Here is a 26,146-nt window from a genome sequence, read left to right as displayed (position 1 = left end):
ACCTTCTAAGGGTTTGACTTTTCAACTGAGTCAAAGCCAAAATAATTATCCAACTTTACGTCAACTGTTCCTCTTCCCTGATCTGAGTTGACCTTCCAGTTATTCTCTCCTTCCATTCAAGCCGTAATATGCCCTTGCCGTATTCCTTGAAACTGCAATTTTCATGTTTCTTGGGGGATTCTCCATTGGACAGTGAGCTCATTCAGCTTTTAAGACCTTATGCTTTTTAGTATCTATACCAATATATTCATTTGTAATAACTACAAACATAACATTTTCTTACCGTTTGTTATGTTGATTGTAAAGCAATTTCCAATTGGCCAAGATATGTATTATATACAAATTACAGGACTAATAAGAGCAGCAGTGAACACAGTGCAACATGAAACATGTATAATTTGTTTTGGAGAGCTTATGAAATATTGATCACTAAGTTCATTTAAAACCAGATATGTATTTTTCTTTTTTCTGTTAATAAAAATTTAAAGAAATAGGATAAAGATATCTAAACATATTTGTCAACAAATACTTCTGCCAGGGATATGCTTGGAGCTTGAACTATTTGTTCAGTCTATTTGAGAAATTGTGATCACAGATATCCATATGTTATCTCTCCCACCATTTTTAATTCGTTATTGAAAAATTACATTCCTAGTGAAGTATACCCTAATGCCTCATTTAGTTCTGTTAATATAATTACCTCCTCACACTTCTCTCCCCATACTCTTAACAACCTCTACATTTTTGTTTTTCTCTAGAAATTATCCAAATACAAGACAATTGACTCATTTATTATACTTAGAATTCCCTAGTTGCTATTTAAGCTCCATATTGGAATATTATAATACATTGTATGTAATGGATTGATGTAATTTTCAAAGGATCTGTACATTTATCCAGATGATTTTTACATTGCTATTCTTAGATTATAATAATTTTCAAGTAAGGGAAGAAGTGAATATAGTATTTCATGAAGGTATCATTGATTTTGGAGCGCTCATATGATTTTATTACTTTTGTTAACATAAAATATAAGTGTGTTCCTTTAATAACTACTTGCAGATGAACACCAAATGGTTAGCAAAAGTGAAGTGTAAAAATTTTGAAAAAATTGTTTAGAAAATTAATAATGCAATGAAGATTATTTAGCTATAAGATTGTGTGTTTTGCTTCATGCATGGACATATCTGTTATATTTATTACACTAACTGCACACATGTGGACTATTTTAAAGTGCATAAAAGGCATTTCTTCTGTATGCTTGTAAATTCAAGTTCATTAGCATTAAAAGCTATCTATTCACCAAAATGGAAAAAATAAAAACTTCTCCTTTATCATATTACAAATGTTGAACTTGCTACTAAATTCACTGAAGAATAAAACAGTATTAACAAAATAGGTCTTGCTTTCTATAGTTAAAGACTTATTGGACTAAAATTCTACTACTTCTGTAATAGAAGGCAGATTCAAATTTCCTAAAAATGATTGGGAAGTGACTATAGAAACTTTCATAGCTAATATTCATTTGGTTAGTAATACTTAGAAATAATATTTAGAAATAAAGTTGACCGTCAAAATATTATTTAGCCATTTTACACTCTTCTCTACCCAAAATATAAAATTGTTCCATCACTATAATTGTCCCAAATGTATATATTTAACTGGGAGTTTGATAAGTAGATATGTCAATAATATATAAATTGATAAAAAGAACTCTTCAAAGAGCAATATAAAATCAAAAGGACAGTTGTGTAAGTGTTAAAAATAGCAAATGATGAATATGACACTTGCCATCAATAGACTCCTGTCTTTCCTGACACTTGGTTTTCAGGTCTTTAACTGCCTCTTCACCTATTGTAGCAGTTCATTTAATGAAGGGGAATAAGCCATTTATAGTGTTCCCACCAAAAAAAATGAGAGAGAGGGTTGAAAAACATTTTCAACCATGTCTGATGTTCTTGAAATGTTGCAGATATTTAGAAAATAATCTCATAAAACATCCTGGAACATAGAGTTAAATAAGAATTTAATTTGATACAAAAATATTGAAATCCATGTAATTTCTTTGTAGCATACATTTTTCATTAACTTTCTGAAGATGCCTTATATCCATTGACTTAAAAAGTTTCTGCACTAATATAAGATTTTCTTGAAATTCTGTTTTCCACAAAATTTTTGGTGTATCTTTGCAAGTTCCGAGATTTGTTTGGAATTAGGAAGCTGAAGATGATAGGCAGATAAGAATGATTAAAGATTTAGGGAGTCATGCTTCTAATACAGACAAAAATATGTATTTTTTTGTCCAGAGAAGAATATGTTAAGGATAAATCTAATAATGGTGTCTGGATATCTAAGAAAGCATTTAATAAATATGTGCGAAGAGGTATTTGATTCTTCAGGGCAGTGTCAACAGAATACAAAGCCAAATTGTACAATGACTAGGTGGGACTGTGAAGTTGTGGTATTCACAAGGAGATTGTAACTAAGTAAAATTAGTAAGTTTTTAATATAATAGTGAGCAGACACTGCATGAGCAGGACCAGTGCAGAAACAAAGATAAAGACAAAGATACACAAGTTATTTTAGGAAGGAGGCTGTATCAGTTCTCATTCCTTTCTGCTCCAGTGTTTACCGTAGGAAAATAAACATAAATACTTGTGTATATAAATTCAATCATGGTTTCCAATTGTGAATTATCTCAAATTATCTCTATTTTTAAAAGGGATTCTAAGGCTTGGGGTTTGTCACATAATAATTCAATCCTAGTTAAAAGAGGTGAATGTAAAGAAAAACATGTATGAGCTATAACTTGAGAGATAGAAGACATAGCTTCCACTGTGGAGTTTGGCATTTCCCATCATTTAGCTGTGGAAAAATTGCTCCTAATGCTTTTTTAATAAAATAGAAACAAGAAATTTAGGAAGATGTAAGTGGTTATGGCATCATGGGAAGTGATGTGAATGTGAAAGTATTGTTTAAAGAAGTTAGTAAAAATAGACTTCCTTTCTACTGTATAATTAAATTAGTGGAGACCAAGTGTTTAACATAAAGACTAAGACACCAGGTCCCACATTAGAGTATCTGGATTTGATTCCCTGCCCTGGCTCCTGACTCCAGCTGCCCTTTGGTGAAGACACTGGGAGACAGTGAGGATAAGTCACTCATATGGGAAACCTGGACCATATTCTGTCTTCTGGATCTGGTCAATGTGGAACCAACAGTGAGAAGCCTATTTTGTCTATAGCTCTCTTCCTTCCTTTTCTCTCCTCTCCTCTCCTCTCGTCATCCTTCTTCTCCTGTGCCCCTCCCCTCCTCTCCTCTCCTCACCTTTCTTCTCCTTTCTCCCCCTCTCTCTTCTCCCCTCTCCTCTCGTCATCCTTCTTCTCCTGTGCCCCTCCCCTCCTCTCCTCTCCTCACTTTTCCTCTCCTTTCTCCCTCCTCCTCTCTTTTCTTCTCCTTTCCTTTCCTCTCTTCTCCCCTCCTCTACTCCCTTTTCTTTTCCTCTCTTCTCTCCCTTCCCCTCCTCTCTCCTCCATTGTCCTCTCCTTGTCCTCTCCTCTCTTCTTTTTCTTTCCGCTACTCTACCCACCTATGTGTATGTCAGCCTCTGAGATAAATAAAAACTAATCCAAAGAAATCCAAAAATTTCTTTCACTGTATGTTTTGATTTGAATATTTCTCATCTTCAAACATAAGCTATTCTTGCTAGCAACATGTCTATAAAATAATTTTTATATTAATTTTGAGAAATTTTTTTGTGATCCAGTATGAAAATAAATAGTAGCTATGATGAAACCTCAAAAGAGTTCATGGAATGCATGTTATGAAAAAGCTGTCCATAGATATCAATATTTTCGTGTTAAAATATGTATCCATTATCCATGAACATTTTGAAATTCCCCTGTGTACCATACTTTCTTGAGTCATCACCCAGTTAGTTTTGCCAGAGAGCACTAAGAGAGACAATCATGTAAGTATCTGCCAGCCTTTGTAAAGTTTAGAGTCAACGCAGAGTAAAAGTGAAAAATCAGAACAGTTTACAATTTCAGGGAACAGGATTGGTATTTCTTGTATTTCTAGCATTCTCTTTATCACATTGGAATTGGAATTATTAGTATCTCCTACTATTGAGAAATCCTAAAAATTTGCAACTGACATACAGATCCAATAATTAGAGTAATTTGATCACTAATTGCTGAGAAAAATGCTTATGTCAAAAGAGCAATAGAACCCATTGATTGTAAATAAAGTAGAGGGAGGCATTACTGAGCAATTTCAACCAAACAAGATAATTAAACTCAGAGATGCTGTTTCCTGCCTCTCTGGTATAAGCAATGAGACCACTCCACTGGCCTCCCCATAACCTGGATGTTCCAAGGCCACATCCCTCTTCTTTCTTTCCACTCTCCCTAAGGAGAACTCTGGATTATAAAGGAATGAGAATCAGTGTAACCTCTTTTTGAAATGACTTGTCCTTCCTCTGCATTTGTATTTGTGACATCTTATTATAAAGACAAGCTAACATCTATTATTAATTGATGCACTAATTAAAGCCATACTTGCAGTTTCCATTAGCTTATTCCCTAAATTCTCCAGAGTTAGCTGTCTGGTTTTAATCAAAACCAAATGGTAGTCCAAGTTCCCAGGCTGGAGCAGCTAAGAGGAAGTCCTTCAGTGGAGGCACAAGAAAGCAGAAAGATAAACAGATGAGAGTTCACAAAATTCGTGTCGGATGAAGGATGCAGACACTGTGAACTCCTTTAGAGATATAATTCAGGGACTGCGTTGCACTAGATGGAAGCAGTTGCAAGTGTTCAGTGTCAGCAAGACTCTAATATGATCAAGATGGAGCCTGCCTTCTACTTTTCCAGCCCTGGATTTGTGTAACTCTGGAGGATTCTGACCAGAGGTAACACTGCGTATGTCATAACCCAAACTGCTTGAATTCTGTGTAAGATAGTTGGGATTGGAGAGGTCTTAAAGAAAAAGTTCTGTTTTACTGGGTTCTTGGGATTTTACATGCAGGGTTTCTCAGGCACGGAACGTAATGCTGTAGCATTTAAAATTTTAAGAGACGTAACACAAAGATCTTAAAACATAGAATTATGCCACTAGAAACTCTCCATTCATCCTGTTCTCTTGAAAGCTCTTTTGAAATGAGAGCTGGCAAGAGTATTTTGACTAAGCTGTGGATATACATTTAATATAGTGGAAAGGTTGTAGACAGGCAGAGCACTGTTTCTCTCTCTCTCTCTCTCTCTCTCTCTCTCTCTCACCCTGTCTCCCTCTCTCCCTCTGTCTCTCTTTCATAAGCAGTGTGGGATAGAAAAAGCGCTAGGACTTTATGACTCTCCAGCTAATCACCTCAAGAGCTTTGACAAACTCAATACAGTTCTGTGTAAAATCAGAACTCCTGAAACGCCCAGGCGGCTCTGCTCTCCCCACGCCCCTCCCTCATGCAGCCTTTTCTCACATGCACACTTCTCAGAGGCAGGAAATACTTTCCAGGCAATCTGGGCCTGGTTGTGGAGGCCCCTTTCGCAAAACATCAGTCTGAATTTAGTAGACAGAAGTCACCAGGAACGCCTTGACAGGATCCTGCTTTAGCTAAGGCTCCCTCCAGCTGCGGAGGGTGTTTTTGTTAGAATCACATTCTGCGTACAACTGCTTAGAATAGAGCCATGATCTCAACCACAAAATGTGAACTTAGATTCTGGAGGAACTCTCTCGGAGACGGACTTCTTCGCTAGCCTGAGTGTTGAACAGTGTCACGCCTTGGTGTTACAGCTTCCCGTCGTCTAGGTAAGACGTTCTGGACTTTATTTCTAACGTTGAGGTAACCTTGGAGGAGGCAGAAGGGCTGAGATAAATGTTAGCATCTTGAACCCGAGTTGGTGCCTTCCTAGATTTTAGTGCTAAGCCTTAAAATTTGAAGTGGAAAATGTTTAACAAATAGAAAACTGCCAGTCAGTTCTAAAATAGGCTCCCTTTAGGATTTATTCTTCCACAAAGTAGGATTTTATTTTTATCTCTTTTTAACATTAATTTATTTATTAGTCAATCCATGAGACTTGTTTTCCAAACACATGGCATAAAATGAAGCAAATATGTATTTTTTTACATGTACGTGCTAGGTGTAAATGAATTATTTCCCCATCCCTCCACTTCTTTGGCCAAAAGGGAAAATAGACAGCATAAAAGTTACTCTTTCTTAATAATGAATTACAAAATAGTTTGTGTCTCTCTTAACACTACCAAGTTGAATTCCTTAATTTTTTGCTTAAATCTGCTTCAATCATACATCAAGCTGTTAGTCAACAACTTAGAACTTTCATTTCAGAGAAAATAAATACATGGAATTTCAGAAATGATTTCCTCCCTAATAATATGACTTTTAGAAATTTAAACAGTAAAATTGTATTCATTCATATTGTTTTCTAGATTCATGTCAAGTTTTATGTGAATATTTTGAATAATTAAAGCAAATCTCAATGACAGTGATACTCTACTGTTATTTTAGGGCAGCCAGAAGTCACCACAATCATGTGAAAACTGATCATGTGTTCATACTTCATGTAATCAAAAAATAAACATTTCATTTACAGACTTCTTAAGACATCTTAAATGTTTAAGTGTGTAAAATGTAGTACTGAGCAAAATAGGTTGGACTTATATTACATAAGTTATATTTTAATATTTAAAATGAAAATCATTATTTTATAAAAATAATATGAAATGCTTTGTAATGGGAACAAATATTTGTGGCTATTTCCAAATCTGTTGCACAAATACAAAATATATAAATTTTAAAAATGGATAGCTGTATTTATAATTGGACTTTTAAGTGCATTTATCATAAACTTCCCCATAGTACAGAAAGACTATTGGCATTCTGAAATTCTATGTGATAACAACTTCTGCTGACAAGTTTTAAATTGTGTTTAAGCTTGAAATATGAGGAAAAGAATATTTTTAAACGTATTAGAGATACGTACTAACTTATGTAAGTCATAATTGAACAAAATCCTTGAAGAGAATTTCAGGGATGGAAAGAACATGAGAGATCACCTCTTCTGACACTGCCTTTGCCAACAAGGAAGCTGAGGAATACACTCAGAAGTGACCTGTTCAAGGTCATGCTGCTGGCCAAAGGAGATGACATTGGAACCAAAACACTTGGTTCACCACTGAGGTATCTTTACAGTATTTCGTCTTACACTTAAGTAGTAACTATGCATGATGAAGTATGAACAACTCCAACAGAAGGCTACTTTGGGGAAGAAAAATGGAGTTCTTAAAAAAATTAACTGTCACCAGTGTTATTAATATATGGGGAAATATGATTTTAAAAGAATCAAATTCACTGACCAGTGCCATTCTCTGAAATGCAAAAGCCTTCTTGTAAAGATTTATTGTGGTTTCAACAAACACTCTATAAAGAAATAATTTGTTTTGTGACTATTTTGCTACATTTTATGCTTATACCAAGAAAATCAATCCATGTGCTGATAATTATATTAGTTTTAAACTGGTGTTTCTTTAAAAATAGCCCTAGAAAAGACTTTGTCTAATTCATGTCCTTGTATTCAAATAGTGTAATAGTAAAACCATCCGGACCAGTCATGTTCAACAGTGATTTTACAACCTTCCATTGATACTGATTTAAGAATCTCAAACATGTAGGCCTTTCTTTGATCTAATCTAAATCTCTATTACTATTGCCTGTTTCCAGTTCTGTGTACTTTTTTCTTCAGTGGCGATATAGAAAACCCAAATGGGCATGTAAAACAAGTATATACATTTCTAGATTAAATAAAATCACTTCATTTTCTCTTATCTTCTACAACTTATTTTCAGTGTTTTATGTGTGTATCTGTTCTCAATATTCCACAAATCCCACTAGTTGTAGAATACAGAATGTTTATCACTATATGGTGTGACCAGTGCAACATGAAAATGGGAGAAGTAGCTATTTCATCTGTGTCATATTTCATGTATGTCAGTGTATAACATTTCATTTGCTGCAACATTGTTGTTTCCAAAACAAGAGCCTTTTTCATAAAACGATTATTCCTTTTCTAAAAAGACCCGTTTCTTTAGAGAATCTGTGCCATGATACCTTTTTTTTTCAATTTCACAAAGCAGTTTGAGTTTCCAGATGTTAGCACTATCTGAAAATTCCTTCCAGTTTCACAGAACTGATATTATTGGAATGAGGAATAAATACAACTAATTTAACTGCAGGATATGAGTCATTTTAAATTTATCTTTTCATTTTATATGTTTATTCTTGGAAATTAATTTATTAGTGTTTTATCTTATAGTGAGAATAGTTCTGGAAAACATTGCATTATAGCAAAATTCTAAATTAGAATTGACCTAGATCTGAATCAGATTTTATGATCCAAATAGAGAAGTGTGAACGATTGTTCATGCAGAAAAAAAGGACAAGGGAACAGTGAAAATCTCCAAGCCTGGGGGGACTGCTGTGAGTATTGTGCCTGTTTCCCCCATATGAATGCTGGAGATCTTGCATGCACACCTTAATCAGACGTATTTACAGACTACAGATGTTATTGACTCTGGTAATACACAGAAATGCAACATTCATTTTTATGAATCTGTTTTGGTATTAAACTACTATTTATAGAGTTTTGAAAGGTATATGGACTTAATTTTAAAGGAAGTTAAACAAAATAAAATGGAAGTGTAGACCCTGAGATCTGGTCTTAAAAAGAGATTATTAGTTCTGATTCTGTGGTTTATAGGTTAAACAGGGAATCAGATGTCAAAAAACACTGAACAGAAATGTGAATTTGGAATTAATTGAGATAGTTAGTTGGAAAAAAGAACCACAGTTGTTTCTACTTTTATGTGTGCATCATTTATTTTACTTTGGACTAATGTCACAAGGTATTTCAGCAAGCAATTAAAATAATTTAAAGACAAAATCAATCCTATTAGTGGAAATGATACAGAGAGGGAATACAAAAGTTAAAGACAAGCTTGGAAATTGAAGTACTTGTTCCTTTTTGTTCCTACTAATGAGCAAAATGGCTACTGTGTCCAGAAAAGTTGTTACCTGTTTGTCCATAAAGTTTGCGGACTCAGTGAGAGGAAAGAAAGAAAAGGAAGGTCAGGTTGGAAACATGGCAGTATGTAGGAACTGGCGTTTTTTTCTGTTTTCCATGATGGACTAATAATGTTTAAAGGAGACGGAAAATATGTGGTTGACAAAGAGCTATGAAAGCTTGAGGCCAAGGATTAAGAACTCTCTTACTAGATAACATCCCAAGTTCATTAGGAAACAAAATCATGACCAATCAGAAATTGTAAGCTAAAAGTTAGCCTAAACCAGTGAGAACAGAGCACTTTCACAATTTAAATCTTAAACAAACTATGTTGGAAAATTGAGCCTGATTTCATCTTTGTCACCTGATATTCTGTGATTTGATTCATTGTACGTCACATTTTTGTCTGATGACTTGTCTACATTGAAATAATATGGATATGTGAGACAGTTCTAGCTCACAATCAGCCATGAATTCTGTAGCTAAGGTCACTCAAAAACCAAGAGTCATTTCCATTTTGTCAACGCCATCATCATCATTATCATCATCCTCATATCACTTAGCACTTTGCATCTATCTAGTGTTTGTAATGTACTGAGAATAAACTGCTCTCTATATATCATTTGCTTATTGTTATTATTATGCCAGCTCATTATTTCCCCCTTGACATGTTTTTTGAGTATTCCAATAACAGATGTGAAAAAACTGAGGTTCCAGTCACGGGGGGGGGGGGGGGGGGAGAATGATTTTTTTTTGGTAGAAATCTTGTTTTCACAAAATTAGAAGATGACAAGCCCTGCCCAGCAAAAAGTGATTAACACTGACCTAGTTACTAAATTCTGCCAAAGTTACTTCCTGTAAAAGCAGCATCAAGATAGTACCTCTTTCAGAGAGTACTTGCGGGCATATTATTAAAGAAATAGTATAACACACTAAATACAGTACTTAGCCCATAAGGAATAATTAATAAATGAAAGTCTCTTTTTACTATTACCATGATCGCCTATGGCCATACCACCCTGAACGTGCCCGATCTCGTCTGATCTCAGAAGCTAAGCACGGTCGGGCCTGGTTAGTACTTGAATGGGAGACTATTACCATGACCAGCAGAGTTTCTAATGCACTAATACTACTTACATCATACATAATAAAATGTCAATTATATGTAGATAGATGGAAAAATAAAATGAAATTACAGATACAAAACTGGAGACAAAAGTTTAGATTAGAAATAGTAAGCTCTGAAAGGATGCTAAGCTAATCAGTGCAGTTGAGTAACCAACAAGTACTGGTTCCTGATTTCAGTGAAAGTTGAATTAATGGGATGATTCAATCTTGTCATCTTGCTAACCAGGGCACCTGTGTTGATGTGGCCATATCTCTTGTTTACCCTTGGTGATTACTGTGCCTACTGTTAGATTGTTCCTAGAAACGATAGCAAAGCTAAAAATAGAGTCCACTTAAAGCAGTGTCACATCTCACTATGATGATGGTAAGCTTTGTAATCCATGTCCCTCATTGAAGAGAAATACCTTTTTATAATGAGTTAAAGCCACAATTCAAAAAAGAAAAAAAAAAGGAGAAGAAAAAGAAGAAGCAGGGGCAGCCAAAACTTTAACCTTAACACATTTCCTGTTGCATGGAAGCTGTCAACTAAAACAAGAAAGGCAGCACTTTTCTTTGGTAAAAAAGAAATGCCACGTGCAAAAAAAAATAGGAGGGGACGGGATGCCAAGGGAAGGGATGGGAAGGCATTGCGAGGGAAGGCAAAGCAGGAACAGGAACAGGAAGATGAACCAATTCCAGTTATTAATATTATTTTATTTGTGAAATTCACCTAATTTTCTAAATTCTCCCATGAAATTTGCACAGAAAAAAACATTACCATAAAAACTAAATACTGTTTAGAAAACAATGCTTTGAAACTCAAAGAGAATGGAGGCATTTAGAAATTGCTACTTCTGCGGGGCAACATTGTCCCTGGGGGCTGTGTTAACTCGTGGATTTCGGAAATTAGATATCCCCAGGAAAGTCTTAGTAATAGAAGGAAAATATCGTGAGATGTTCCAAGGTTCCCTCAAGTGACATATGGGTTGCCTAAGAAAACCTAAGATACTCTGCAAAACTGGCAGAGCTGACCTGTGAAGTGGGTGGAAAGTCAAGCACTGCCAGTATCTAAGCTCCTCCTTGCAAGAAAATTAGATCCTACTGGAAGCTACATTAAGTAGTAGGAACCTAGAGGTAAAAACAGGGCACCACTGAAATAATAGCTTGCAATTTTGCAACTTCCTGCTCCTTTCTGATGCTCAGACTTTTAACAAATTGAAGGGTCTACTTTTCAAATTTGCCAGATTCCTGGAGTAACTCTGAGAGCTAAGATTGAGAAAAAGTTGGCGAAGCTCAGTTAAAATTCTGAGATATACATAAAAGCACATTAACATCAAAGAAACATCTTTCAGCTGGTTGCCTACTTCCTTTTACTTGCAAAAATAGAAAATGATGGAAGCTTGAATGTATGTTGGAAAAAGTGGTATGCTACTAAGTACACTGATTTGGTGCATTATACATGGGTTGCTTTGTCATTTATCAAAGTTTTTGATGATTTTCAGGAAGCTTAAAGACATGGAAACTAGTTTACAAATAATACTTTAATCTCCATTAAAGCAATTTGCCAATAAAGAATCTTAACAGAAGTCATACCTCTGATAACAACTCAGATTCTAACATTAGATAAAATATTTAAAAGTTGCTAGGTAATGATTTTGTGAGAGATTAAAACACAGACTGCTCTTAAAGACAGGAAATCTACATAAAATCATAGGGAGATAAATTCTTACATTGTGTTATTAAAGATTTCTGACTCCTATGCCTAATTCTTATTTCTGCCAAATTTGGGCTAGATTGCATGAGTATTGTTAAAAAAAAAACTACTAATCATGTATTACTAAATTGGATGTCTTAAAAATACTCATAATATTGCTTTTGAAAAGTGTGTTGTTTTGTTAATCTGTTGTTTACAAAAAAAATAACTTCTGATAGGAGGCTTTTCTGCTAGGCTTGCATGAATCACTTCAGTTGGACAATAAAAAGGGTTCCTCTTCATTTGATCATTGAGTTGAGTGACAGTGAAAATAAGCCCATAAGTGTATACTTTAGTTTTATAGTTTATTCTTTGACAGATTCATCAGTAAAATGAATTTCATTTTTTTCACTGCAACTGATTCTTTTAGGGAATATTTGCTTTCCAAATAATGGAGCACACACTTTAAGAACTATGTTGTGTTGCAACAATGCCTATATCTAGTTGTTGCTTATCTTGTTGTCCATTTCCATATAGGCGTGGAAATATATGTGCTATGTACCTTAAAATTCTATTCAGAAAACATCTTAGAAAACCATGACCATAGAGGACTGTCAAGAATTCTTGTCCTGAATTTAATATTTCTTGGAGGTTTGGGGAAGGAAAAGAAAACATAGAAGGAATTATACAGAAAGCTGCAAGAAAACTGATTTTGCATTGATGATTCAAGGATAAAAAATCCCATATGACATCTTGGCTTAAGATATGATGCTCATATCTGTGTATCAGTGAGAGGATGGTATGATCAGTGGGGAAGGAGCGTTAGTTTGCTAATTACCTGGTACATTGTAGAGAAGCCACAGTTGCATTTGTGATGTTTATTTATTTAAACAAGCAATAGAGACAGAAAGAAAGAGAAAGGGAGAGATCTTCCAAATGGTGATTCACTCCCCAAAATGCCTGTTAAAGCCAGATCTGGACCAGGCCAAAGCCAGGAACCACAAACTGTAGTGGGTCTCCCATTAGTGACAGGGTTAAGGTACTTAAATCATCTTTGTGTTCACTTCATCAGCATGTTAGCAAGCAGCAAGCTAGATCAGAAGTGGAGTAGCTATACTCTGATATGGGATAACAGTGTCCCATATTTATTTAGCAGAGTTTGCCTTCAGGTACCACTATTCTGGCCTCAGGTAATATTAAAATTATTTTCCTGGAATATAATAAAACTTTAACATTTAATGTGATTTCTGAGATTCAGATGTAAGACCTTTTTTTCTATCTCAAGAAAACACTCTTAATACCTTTAGTTAGTTTTAGCTATTTTTTTGATATTTCTAAATAATATAATAGTATTAAATTCCATTCTAAACATTATTAACTTCCAGCTGTACAAAATGAGAAGCTATACTTCTGAAACTATTTAGCCAAACCTCCCTAACTCTATCCTATGCTGTAAAATACCTGTTTCCTAAATTTTCCTTAATTCACAATTAACTGTATTTTTTATTATATAAAAATTTTCGCAGCTTAGTCAATTAGTGTGCAATGAATATATTTCCATTCTTGTGAAACTGTTATTCCTGCATTTGATCATTGATTTCGTTGGTCTTCTGTATAACTAATACTAACTCTTTCATCTTAATTTGTGCTACTTTACCACATAATTCCTCTCCGTAGATTAACATATATCCATACAATCTGTATTTAACTTTGTTCCTTAGAGATATCACTCATAGAGAATGCTAGGATTTATACAAAACGATCACCCACTAAATCTACTACCCAAATATCATCCTAGAAATTCTGGCCTCTGGTCATTTGTGTTGAATTCTTAGCTTCCTTGTTGTCATGGCTTTCTCAATTCAATCAGTCTCTCATTCTTTCATTATATCTCCAGCAATTTAAAAGTGAGAAAAACAAAATTCTGCATATACTTATATACTTATATCTGTTGTGTATGGCTTTACATGTAAGTTTATTTTCCCATCAGAACTTTGGAGGGATTTTTGTTCATCATCCTACTTACACTACTATTTTTGAGAAATTTGATACCAAATTTGATTCCCAATTTCTTATTTTTTTTTCTTCTCTGGGAACATTTAGAATCATTTACTCAGCTCTTGAGTTCTAAAATTTCATAATGGTTCCGTTTGACATGATTTATTTTTCTTTCTTATGTTACTATGTACTCTATAAGTCCTTTTCCATTAAAACTTAGGGTTATTCATCCTGGTACATTTCTTGAAATTGATGTTCTTTGAAAAATTCCTCTCAGTTTTCTCTGAAATATTCTTCAGAGAATGTATTTTCACCTCCCCAAATAGTAAGTTTTCAAGTTTAGTGAATTCTCTAGAGTTTATTGTTGCCTCTGCTTATCTTTCCCAAACAAGTCATTTCAGAAGAGTAACAATCTGAAGAGAGACATAAAGGAAATCTCCCATCCCATAGGAAATTACATCAAATCCCATTTAACTTGGATATTGTGGAGGCAGAATATTTAACACAGACTCTAATTCAGTGACATCTGCCTCTGTGAAGTTCTGTTTGATCAATCAACTCCCTTAACACTCACTGATAGTAAGAGAGAATGGAACTAACAAGGGAGGGAGGGTAGAAGGAAGACAGAAAAAGAAATTGGTGATCCATTCCTTGGTAATAAGCTATTTGTAAAGAAACTGTTGATAGTATTATTGACAGTACTATGACATTGATGTAACCACTGAAGGTATTATGGTCATTAGAAGATTTACCACTTGTTTACAGGAGTTTCTTCTATCAAATTGCAGGCTATAATGGAAAAGTTTGACTGTCATTTGTGTATCATTTGTATTTCTGCTGTTTAGCTGTTACTCATGCAGTACTGAGCCAATGCTTGTTATTTAGTGATTGGCATCTGGCCATTGTCAGTTCTACAACAGTACACACTTGATTCCAACCACCGATCTTTCAGTGGTACTTTGTTATCTCAGGCTGGAGAATCAGCACCAGTGATTATTATCAGACTCTTCCTTTCTAAGGATAGTTGGCCAGCCAAGACATAAGGTGAAATGTTTGATATCAAATATGAGTGTTATATCAGTGATTTTAAAGACCAGCAAAAACGATTTTAATTTTTAAATGTATTCTGTATTCCACAAAATACTTAAGTTACAGCATAGTGAGTCTTCACTTGAACAGTAAGTTCAAAATCACTTTGTTATCTGAGCATCCTATGCTCTAATATCACAGAAAGAAAATATGTACATTTCACAAATGTTTTCCATTACCACTGCATAGTAAGAAGAACATATAGTCTATTGTAATATCAATGCAGTGGTCCCAACACATGCTTTTAGAAATAGAAAATTCCCATTGAAAGTCACTCCATAGAATCAACAACCTGGAATGATCTATATGCTTTTTCAGGTCTTCCATGAAAACTCTTGGCACCTGAGCTCATTCACAATGAAACTTCATGAAAATGATTACAGAAGAAATTTAACAGAAATGTTCAAAGCAAAAACTCAGCAATTTCAAATGTAATTTTAAATGAAGCAACCTAGGAGAAGGCTCATAGGCAAGTTGGATCACTTTTACAAAGGCTCCTCTGTCTTAATGACATATTTTAACTGATAAAGATGAATCAGAATATTAGGTAAATAATGTGATAACTAACAATAATCTAACATTCCTATGGCTCCTTTAAATCATCCTTTAAACCATGGAAGTAGAAATCTTACAAATTGGAATTTAAACAAGAATTATAGGTAGAGCAGTTTGTGGAGATAAATTTTTAATATGCATGCATTTATAAGACCACAATATATGAGATGAGATGTCAAAATATAATGATGAGTGATAGTCATAATGATAGTTAGAAGATTTAATGTGTGAAAAATGAAGAAAAGTACTCACTGGAATGGTTTAGAAATGTCTGAAATGCCAGCCTGACTCAACAGCTGCATCCTTGCTTTGCACTTGGTGAGATCCCATATGGGCACCAGTTCTTATCCAGCTGCTCCACTTCCCATCCAGCTCCCTGCTTGTGGCCTGGGAAAGCAGTCAAGGATGGCCCAAAGCCTTGGGACCCTGCACCACTGTGGGAGACCCAGAAGAAGCTCCTGGCTCCTCGCTTTGGATTGGCTCAGCTCCAGATGTTTTGGCTGCTCGGGGAGTTAACCAGCAGACTGAAGATTTTTCTCTCTGTAAAGCTCCCTTTCCAATAATGATAATTCTTTTTTTTTTTTAAGAAATGTCTGAAATAGCTACTACAGCAAATGAGAACACAAAGAGTAGTGATGTGTGGGTCTAATTTACAGTCTCTCCTTTCAGATAGGTTGACTCAGAACTTGTTGAACTGTCTTCTTTTGGTGTGATGGAAATAATTATCTCCTTGTCAAAAATGAGTGAAAATAAGTTAATTAGTACTGTTGTGGTTCTTAAGGGTCTTAGAGGCAAAATTTTTTGTGGAATTTTTATTCCCAGGAGTTAATAAAACTGTATTTCTCCTTACTAAAAGAAATGAAGCCAGAATCCAAGCTCAACTTAAACATAAATGTGGCTTAGGAATGACACAGTAATACCACTTGGCATTTCTTAAGTCAGCCTGCTTTTTCTACACTGGATAAAAATAAAGAAAAGAAAGCATCTAAAACAGAACCGCCCTATTACAACCCAAATTTGCCCATGAAAGCAGAAATTTTCTGGCCTGAATCAACGCTTTTTCCCCCTTTTCCATAACCTCCCACAGTATAATGACTTATGCATGGAATTCAGAGACTTTATATATATATATTTTGAGTGCAGAGAGAGTGCCAACATGGAAAATGTGAATGCTGACCATTTTCAATGATGGCCACAGGCTTATGAAGCAACCAAAGATTATCCAGAAAGATATTTGGTCAGGATGGGGCACCAAAATTCTAGTACCTTTCTTTACTTTGCCAATCTTTTTACAGGATGAGAATATTTACCCTTTGGGTCTATGCTTAGTAAGAATTTTTTGGTATAAGGTCAAAGTCCTTTCAGTAGACTGAAGTGACCCAAAACTAGCAGCGCAGTTAATCTTGTTTATGGCTAAAGTGAATACGCCAGGCCACATTATGTGCTGATAGTTCTTCTGTGGAGTAAAAAAGTAAAATGTCTACTCTTGAATGATGTTTTCTTCTGTTTAAAGTCCAGTAATTTGGTTTTATTGTGGGACAACCTTTAAATGACTCAGTTTCATAAACTGAATTTGCATTGGTGTAATTTGTTTCTTTTAACGTACAGGTTTGAATAATTAAAGGCAAAAACATACCTTGAATGCATTTCTATTCTGAGCTTATCTTAGGCATGACTTTCCTGTTAAATTTTTATAGCTGAATTCTAGCAGAAATCTACAAACTAAACTCCTTAAATACCAAAGAGAGGGAGACTCAAACTTCAGAATAGTTCCATTTGTCTTATCAAGCTCACATATTCTTTCCCTATAATTCCTGTGTGAGAGGTTTAAAAGTTACACGTACTGTGAAGCTACATAGAGGCAAAAAAATGAAAGAAGAATCTCATCATTCCATGAGACTAAAAGTCTTTTAGTTCTCCAAGCCTGAGTCTTAGAATATGAGGCTGTTCGAATCTAAGCTCACTTTCTAGACGTATCATGTTAGGTAAGCCATATAACTTCAACAATACCAGTTTGCTAGCTAGTGGGAGTAGCAGAATTCACAATTAGATATATTCCTCCTAAAGCTGTGTAAATGATGTGTATGCTGTTTTCCTCTCCATGAATTTTGTGTTAAATGAAATAAACTGACTTATTTCAAGTTTCTTACTCTCTAGGATAAATACATCCTGATCATTTGGGATTGACATTAATTCTTTCACATGCTCTTATGTTGCATATGTTATCACTATGGCTGAAGTTATACATGAGCAGCTCCCTGGTGGCCTTTGTCACAATTCAAACCAAGCAGCCCATACATTCATTTACAACTTGTGTTCAGAAAAACATATCAGGAAAAAAAACTACAGCAGCAAGCTTCTTCCAATGATTTCAATTAAATCTAAATATCTTGTTAATGAGGTTCTGAAAGTTGAGATATGATATCACTGTTTGTGAAGAGGTCAATATGACTGCCTTTAAAAGTACTGTTGATAATTTTTGATCAAAATTATTAAATGAAAAATTTTCTTCTGATACGATACTGCTTCTTAAAGAAATATCACTGTTGAAGGCATTCTGCAGAAGTTTTGTAACACCTTTTACCTCCACTCTCACAGCACATATTAACACTTTCTTAGATGTGTTTCAACTTTAAAAATGCATTTATAACTATATTTTTATATTTTTAATAGGTGATGAAATGACAAAACTAACTCTCTGATCCATGGATTTGAAATAATCTTTCAACAAATTTAATCTTCTCTAATCCCAGATGGAATGTATCTCTCTGTCTGATGGTGAACTATGATGACATGTCTGTAGCTATCAGAAAGAGAAGCTGGGAAGAACATGTGACCCAATGGATGGGACAGCCCCTTAATTCGGATGATTGCAATACAACATGCCATCATGGACTAGTAGCTGACAGCTTGCAGGCAAGTATGGAAAAAGATGCAGCTCTAAATGTGGACCTCAAAGAAAAGTGTGTTTCACTGCCGGATTGCTGTCATGGTTCAGAGCTCAGAGATTTTCCTGGGAGGCCAATGGGTCAGGTTTCAAAGGAGGTGGGTGAAAATGACAACCATGAAGATGATGCGTTCCTCTCTCTGGAGGCCAGCACAGAAACACTAGTTCATGTTTCTGATGAGGACACCATTTCTGATCCATCCCTTGTGGATGACAGGATTTTAACTACCCAAGGATGTAAAACATCAGGCCAGCATAGCGTTGAAGGAGCAGGCTCCTTGGTAAAGACACTGCCCATCATGGAAAGTAACCAAGATTTTTATACTTCCTGGAGAATGGCTGGCAAAGCTGACTTAGCACTGGAGGAAGATAATGGAGAGAAAAATGTTGTTGAAACTCTAAGTAAAAGCCTGGAGCTTCGTGGTGATACAGACTTACATGAAACACACGAGGCACCCAACATAAATACATTTGATTGTTTGAATGTGAAACATATCGTGCCTGAGAAACAGCTTCTTAGTTCTGCCGTAATTGCTCAGCAGCGAAGAAAACCTGATCTCCCTAAAGATGAATATGAAAGACACACGTGCAGTGCAGACCATGATGAGTCCTTGGCTATTCCTTGCCCAGACGGAGAGCTACCATTATCAAAAGCAGATTGTAGAAGCTGCTTTCTGCAGCCTCCTTCCTGCTCCAGTGGAATGTCAACTGAGAATGGCCTGGGGAAGAGTGATTTCTCAGAATATCAAAACAGAAGACCTCCAGAGGTCAACACGGAAGATGGCATGCGGTGTTTACACTTGCAGGAGCCCCTGGCCACCCAAGAACCCACAGATAGCCAAGTCAGACTTCGCAAGAGAAAGGTAGGAAATAGGCACAGATTATGTGTCTTTTGAAGCTTTTTAAGTAGCTATGTTTTCATCACATATTCTTTCATTAATATTAAGGTGATATATAAATGTTTCTTTTTCCCGTGATATAGTTGCAAAATTCAGATTATCCATTTGGTGAAACCATCTGAATATGTAAAAATTAACATGCAAAAATTGCTTCATTGCACCAATAACATTTATAATGATTTTTAAACATTGTGTTGTGGAGTTGTGTTGAAGGAATAGAGTTGGTATCACTTTTACTAACTGAAAAGAAATACTACAAGATGACTCACTGACATAGCTGAAAACCTTCTAGAAAGTGATGTCTAAATCTGTAAAAAGAAAGTCATTTAGAATCTTCTTCCCTTCAAACAGTAAATTTTAACAAAACAAAATTGGTATAAATCACATGTTAAAATCATCCCCTTGTGTGCGCAACATTATTCCCTCCCCATGAAAAGTGCTGATGACTTTTTAATTATGTTTTGGCACATTGATCATTCATAGATGTATCTTGGTCTCCATTCTTTGCAACAACTTTTTTTTAACTCTTGACCCCAAAAGAGGGAATAATTGAAACTAATTTTCTATGTCAAGTCCCCTTTGAAAAATTTTGGAGGTGCCATTATCCTCTAAGATTTTTCTGACAGAGAAGTGGAAACTGAAATGGTGTTACATGAAACATGTTTGGTTAGTAAATTCCTAGACAGAACCTGTGTTATCTTTATGAGTTCCCCTGCATTCTCCCAGCAAAGTGCTCTATAATCCAGAAAAGTCCAAGTGCAATTTCTTCTGCTACAAATCCCATATGGCCGTTGGCATTGAAGAAGCCCTGAAGATTGGACATTATCATATAACAATTAAAACATGCTTCCTTGCACCTGGCCTGGTATTAGTACATAATTGTAATTCTTGTTAACACAAAACTAATGTTAATTTCTTCCACTGGGGCTAACTCTCTACAATAAAATAAGCCCTGGACTGTTGTTATAGGGAAGAAATCTGGTTTTTATAAATGGGATTTTACCAACAAAGTACATCAGCAATGTGTCATGAGTTACTATAAGTGAAGGCTAAGACTTCACAGCAAAATTCAGTGTGCTTGGACTGTATGCCAACATAACATTCCACACTAGTGGAAAACTCTCCCTTCCTTGCATGAATTGCATTAAAATGTTAATGCTCCAGAAAGCAGTTATGATTAAAATGTTCAGGTCATTTTTTGTCTTAGATTTCCATATATTCTATCAAATCTGCTGGAGAGAATGCAATAATGACATAAGAAAGCATTAATTGACTTATATCATAGCTTCCTTAAAATAAGAGAAATCTTTCCCAACTGCCAACAGTAACATTAAAAATTCCCAAAACATATGCTCACCACTTGGACATTTATATCAATATTAAGAATGTTGGAAAGAATTTACTCTTGAACATGTCACTGTAGCATGGTTACATTTTGAGAGCTGTAATTATAGCTCATTTACAAGTTCTAACTTAAATAATCTAAAGCCATTTCATCATCCCAAAATATTGTGACATGGTCTAGTAAAATATTTACTTTGACTGTATAACACATTTAGGATGTCTTCTAGTAAACAGATTAAATGCAAAGTTTGAAGTCCAAATTTTATTCTGGAAAAGTATAGTTATGGAGAATCCTCTAGGACTGAGATGTGTAGGAATTTTTTGTTTATTTTGTTGCTGAGTGAGTGCTAAAATGTCTTTAAATTGACCAGTAGCTATCAAAGAACTTTACCAAGAGAAATAATAGAACGTATTTGTAAAACGGTATATAGAGAGATGTTTATCATTGTGTCATATGTTACTGGGGAAAAAAAGGAATAAGCTGTTTCCAGTAAGCTATTTAATTATGAACCATTTATGGAAAGCTGTGCCCTTAAGATGGAATTGGATCCATGTACACTAGTCTGAAAGATATTCATGATGCAGTTATACAGAAAAAAAGAAGTGCAGGCAAATAGCATAGTACAACCAAACCTCACCTGACAAAATGTGTATGTATGTATATATAGAAATTAGTAAAACTGGATTGAAATGCAAACCTCTATAAGATTGAATAGAAACATGCAAAGTTCTGACCAAAAATGCAATTGTTAACCGAAATTACTTTGAATAGTGGATTTAGAAGGCTGAAAGATGAGGATTTTCACTCTTTACCCTATATACTTTCTAAAATGTGATGAAATTATAAGTGAAATAAGTACAATGAACAGAATACAAAATTGAAATAATATTAGACATGTAAATGCTTTGGATCATTTTTGCATTGCACTATTTTTACAATAATATTAATACTTTTGTGAAATTATATATATATATATATATATATATATATATATATATATATATATAGAGAGAGAGAGAGAGAGAGAGAGAGAGAGAGAGAGAGAGAGAGAGAGCTTTTCCAAATATCAACAAAATTGATTTCAAATGTCTGTTCTGCTGGCTTAAAGTCCTTCTTTGGAAGAACATATGAGTAACATTTTAATGTGTATACAACATTAAGTTCCAGAAACTGAGAGGAGTTTCTTCTATTGTCCATAGTACTGACTGTAACATGAGACCTTGAAGGAGTGTGTTGGAGTATAAACTAACATCATCTTAATTTCACTTTAATCAGATTTTTATCTGATGACCAGATTTGGTCATTGGACCAAATCCTTCAGTTAATTCACAAATGTGTGTTTCTTTCAATAGAATATAGCCAAGATTCTAAGACTTGAAAGAGGAAAGAAATAAATGAACATAACTTATAAGAATTATACGAATGTTTTGAAATTGTTCTCTAGAGATCCTCCTGCTTCAGCTATATATTACCATACCTTACATCTTCTTGAATTCCAAAGATATTTGTGATCATCAAGGAAAGCCACACACATATTATTAGGCCATCTAAATGGATGATGATTACATCTAAAGTATATGTAAATGCTGACAATTATGTTAATAAATCCCCTAAATATGATAAAAAACATATATTCATGCACAAATTGTGAATTTGGAGTCATTGAAGTCAAATGAAAAATGAATGAATTACAAACAGACAAGGGTGAATGAGCCATGGGGTTGTGTTGTGTTGACCAGTGTTCATGGGGCCTGGCTAAGTCCCTAGGGTGAGGCAACTGGTTAAACGCAATTCTCAGAAACAGATTCCAGAGAAGTCTGTAGGAGGGAGACAGCCTAAGAAGTGGTCTGCTTCTCTAACCAAATGAGATGTGAAGATGGAAAATATGTAGGGAAAAGACTTGAGGTTAGACATTTTCTTAAAAGAACTGGTGTATTTGTTCTTGATGGTGGTTTACTAATTAAAGAGAGTCTAAAATGCAGTCTTGTATAAAGACTATTTAAATATTTCCCATGTTTTGGAATAACCATAATAATCATATAAATGTATGAACATATTGTTATTTGCTTTCATGAGACAAGAAATCATCCACGAACTGAACTCCAGAAGATACTGCAAAAATAATCTTAACTTTGAGAAGACAATTCTGCATTCCGACAAAGGTTATATATCCCAACAAGAAGTTTAGGTTCTTATTTTATTATCCTGTGTTAGTGAGACAAATGATTTGACTTTTGTGAAGAAAATAATTTAAATGGCATATTTCTCTCATGGTCACCTGAAATTCGGTTTCAGTAGTACTGGGCCAATATGTAGGCTGTCTTTCCAGAGTCCTGGCTCTTTTCCATAAGTGTCCTGCTGTCTTCAGTACTCAACTCTGGTCGTTGAGACACGCAGATGGCACAGGGATTCTTATGCTCCTGGGACAGGCAGGACCCAGAAGGTGCACAGTTCTTTTTTCTCTCAGATTTTCTAGGCTATCTTTTCATTGTGTTATCACGGCTAGAAATCAGTAAGCAGAGTAGTGGAGTCCTGAGCAAGCATATGCCTGCTAAATATTCTATGAAGCTACTTCATAAAATTACAGAAAAATGAAATGAAAAGTCAAGTTTATCTTGGTACAAAGGAAGTGAAATTTACGCTTATAAATGGAGTCTAAAAATTTCATGGAAAATACATGTTCTGTAAAAACTACACATGGATTTAAAAGTTTTTTGTATCAAAATAAATTTCTATGCTGTCCTCTTGAACTTTTTGAATTACCTTAGTGTTGTCAAGGAGAAACAAAACTTGTTTGAGGAATAGCACCCTTGCATAAATACATTTCGATATATCATGGCATAGCATGAAAATAAAAACAAGGCTGCAAATCATTTCTGTGTTCTGGTATAAATTCTTGCTGATTTATTTTTATGCTTCAAAATACCTTTTTGTGTTATGAAACTGTTTGATAAATTGAAGTACTATTCATCAAAATACTACAATGTTTCTTATAGAGAAAGTCTGCAGGAGTACAGAATTAAGCTGTACAACCATACTTTAAGTCTCTGGAACATGAAATACATTACTTAGTTATGATCAATGAAAATTAAATATTTTCTCCTTAACCTGTCTTCGAAAAATGCATAAGTTTGTTTTTAAAAGTACACTTTTAATCTATATGGCCTTCTGTTTTGTTCTTATTACCTCAGTTATATGAGAGCCTTGTAGCAATGCATGACATAAAGAAGATAATTATGCTGAAAAATGAAATGGATCAAAGCAAAATTCTGGTGGGAAGAATGCAAAAGGGAAGGGAAATCTCCTTAAAACAAAAAATCAAAAAAATTGTCAAGCCAAGGCTTGTAGCTAATGTGTCAAGGCAGGTCGGATGAAACCAAGGACCAGGATAGAATGTAGAGAGGACAAGTAGGCCCCACGTCAGCTGACAAAGTGGGATCAGCATTGTTGCATAGCTGGTTAAGCAGCAGCCTACGATGCTTGCATCCCATATTGGTGCTGTTTTAAGTCCTGGCTACTCCATTTCCAACCCAGCTCCCTGCCAATGCACCTGGGGATGAAGTAGGAGAGGGCCCAAATACTTGGGCCATTTGGGAGACCTAGAAGAAATCCCTGGCTCCTGATTTCAGACTGGCCCAACTCTGGCTGTTGTGGCAGTTTGGGGAATGAACCAGTGAACAGAAGACCTCTCTCATAGATATAGATATAGATATAGATATAGATATAGATATAGATATAGATATAGATATAGATATAGATATAGATATAGATATAGAGATAGAGATAGAGATATATAGATATAGATATAGATAAATTTATTTGTCTATGCCTACATATATTTTTATGTTGAAATACATATACATATATATAGAGAAAAAATGAGTATGCATATACATACATACATATATATATAAAGAGAAAAACTCTCTTTAAATCTTTAAATGTGTAATATATGTAATATACAGCTTTGCAGATAAATTCACAACAATGAAATGACTTTACACCAAAAGTGGAACTGGTTTTCAAGACACAGGCCTGTCCAGCAGATTGTATTTCCTAAGTCTCCTTACTTTTACCCATTATTTCCTTAGAGCAGATTGGTGTTGGCAATGAAAATTTGTTGTTTGAGGGATAGTTGCTGTGTAGATGAACAACATGTTCCTATAACTGTTCTTCTCCAGTGTATTTTTAGCTGAGGTTGTGTCCCAGGTAAAACTGTGAGCTTTGTAAGTAGATTGTTTTGTACTTTGTTAGACTATTGAAAACTAACAAATGATTTCATGCCATTTAAACTGGGTTTTGCGTGATAAACAGCAAGAAACCCCAAAGCAGATTTGCAGATATTTGAGGCTTAATTTGTTTGCCTCATCACAAATGTAATGCTTCCAAAATCAACTAGAAATAGGAAGACACCTATTATATATGGTAAAGAAAAGAGCTAGATATTTTGTCTGCTAAAACCAGTAAATAAAGGAACATTTTCAACAGTCCAGAGTCTGTTGTATTACCTCATATATCCCCATGAACCAAACAGCAGAGCTCCTTACATTGTGAAACATACTCATTGAAAACCAGCCAGAGTGCCAAAACCCAGTTTCTGTTTGAATGACCTATGAGACTGGCACTGAAGCAAGGAAAGAGTGATGAGGGACAGAAGAAGGAAGCATGAAAGCAGAGAAAGAAAGCAGAAACAGAGCGGAAGAGACACAAAAATAGGCTAAAATGTGATTTGCCAAAAGAAACGTTTGTCAATTACAAGCAAACTAACACTACAAGGTGGACTAGTAGCAGTCAGCAGTCAGACCATTTCAATTTGTTGTGGTCATCGGCCACAGAGGTTTCAAAGAGAAAAGGAACGTGAACTTGACTCCAGTGATTATAGGACAAATGGAATAAATCGTTTTACATCGGGGTTTATGATGGCTAGAATACCCTCCCTGAGCTGCATCTCCACAGGCTAAAAGGGGGAGCCCTGATAAAGTTATATTTCAAGATCTTCAAATGTTTTCTCTTTCCAGGGACTTAAGTTTCCCCAATTTACCTCAACTAAGTTGTGTCATTCTCTTAACATCCAAGATAAAAGACTGATTTATCCCTAAGAAAATGAATATTTTAATTGCCTTTAAATTAATTTTATGGATAATAAAATTATGTTTTCTTTATATAATAATAAAATTTTACATTTTATAAAATATAATCATACATATTTGTGGGCTATAGTGAAATATTTCAATACATGTATACTGTATGTACTGATCAAAACAGGGTAATCAGCATTTCCTCTTCTTTGACTTGACTTTATGATTGGGCGATTGGAGCTTCTGTCTTCTGTGTTTTCATGCAGTAGTTTACTGTTAACTGTAATCTCCTACCACTCTGTAACAGTAGAAATTTATAAGGCATATATCCATATAATCTCTGTGACCAGTGTGTAATGAACAT

General features: G+C 34.9%; 1 protein-coding gene across 3 annotated transcripts in view; it reads left to right on the top strand.

The window, feature by feature from the left end:
- Positions 1-26,146, top strand: part of DLC1 (DLC1 Rho GTPase activating protein) — a 452,588-nt gene that overhangs the window by 35,214 nt on the left and 391,228 nt on the right. Inside the window, exons 1-2 of one of the 3 annotated variants that reach the window (XM_058669861.1) lie at positions 4,779-4,909; positions 18,187-19,323. In XM_058669861.1, the coding sequence (XP_058525844.1) occupies positions 18,289-19,323 (1,035 nt within the window). In that variant the 5' untranslated portion in view covers positions 4,779-4,909; positions 18,187-18,288. Of the gene's footprint in view, positions 1-4,778; positions 4,910-5,490; positions 5,803-18,186; positions 19,324-26,146 lie in introns of those variants that run through there. The other 2 variants (XM_004592678.3, XM_058669860.1) reach the window with 2 other exon arrangements.

The sequence above is a fragment of the Ochotona princeps genome, chromosome 11, assembly GCF_030435755.1.
Source record: "Ochotona princeps isolate mOchPri1 chromosome 11, mOchPri1.hap1, whole genome shotgun sequence".
NCBI lineage: Eukaryota > Metazoa > Chordata > Mammalia > Lagomorpha > Ochotonidae > Ochotona > Ochotona princeps.
This window is presented reverse-complemented; position numbering and strand designations above follow the sequence as displayed.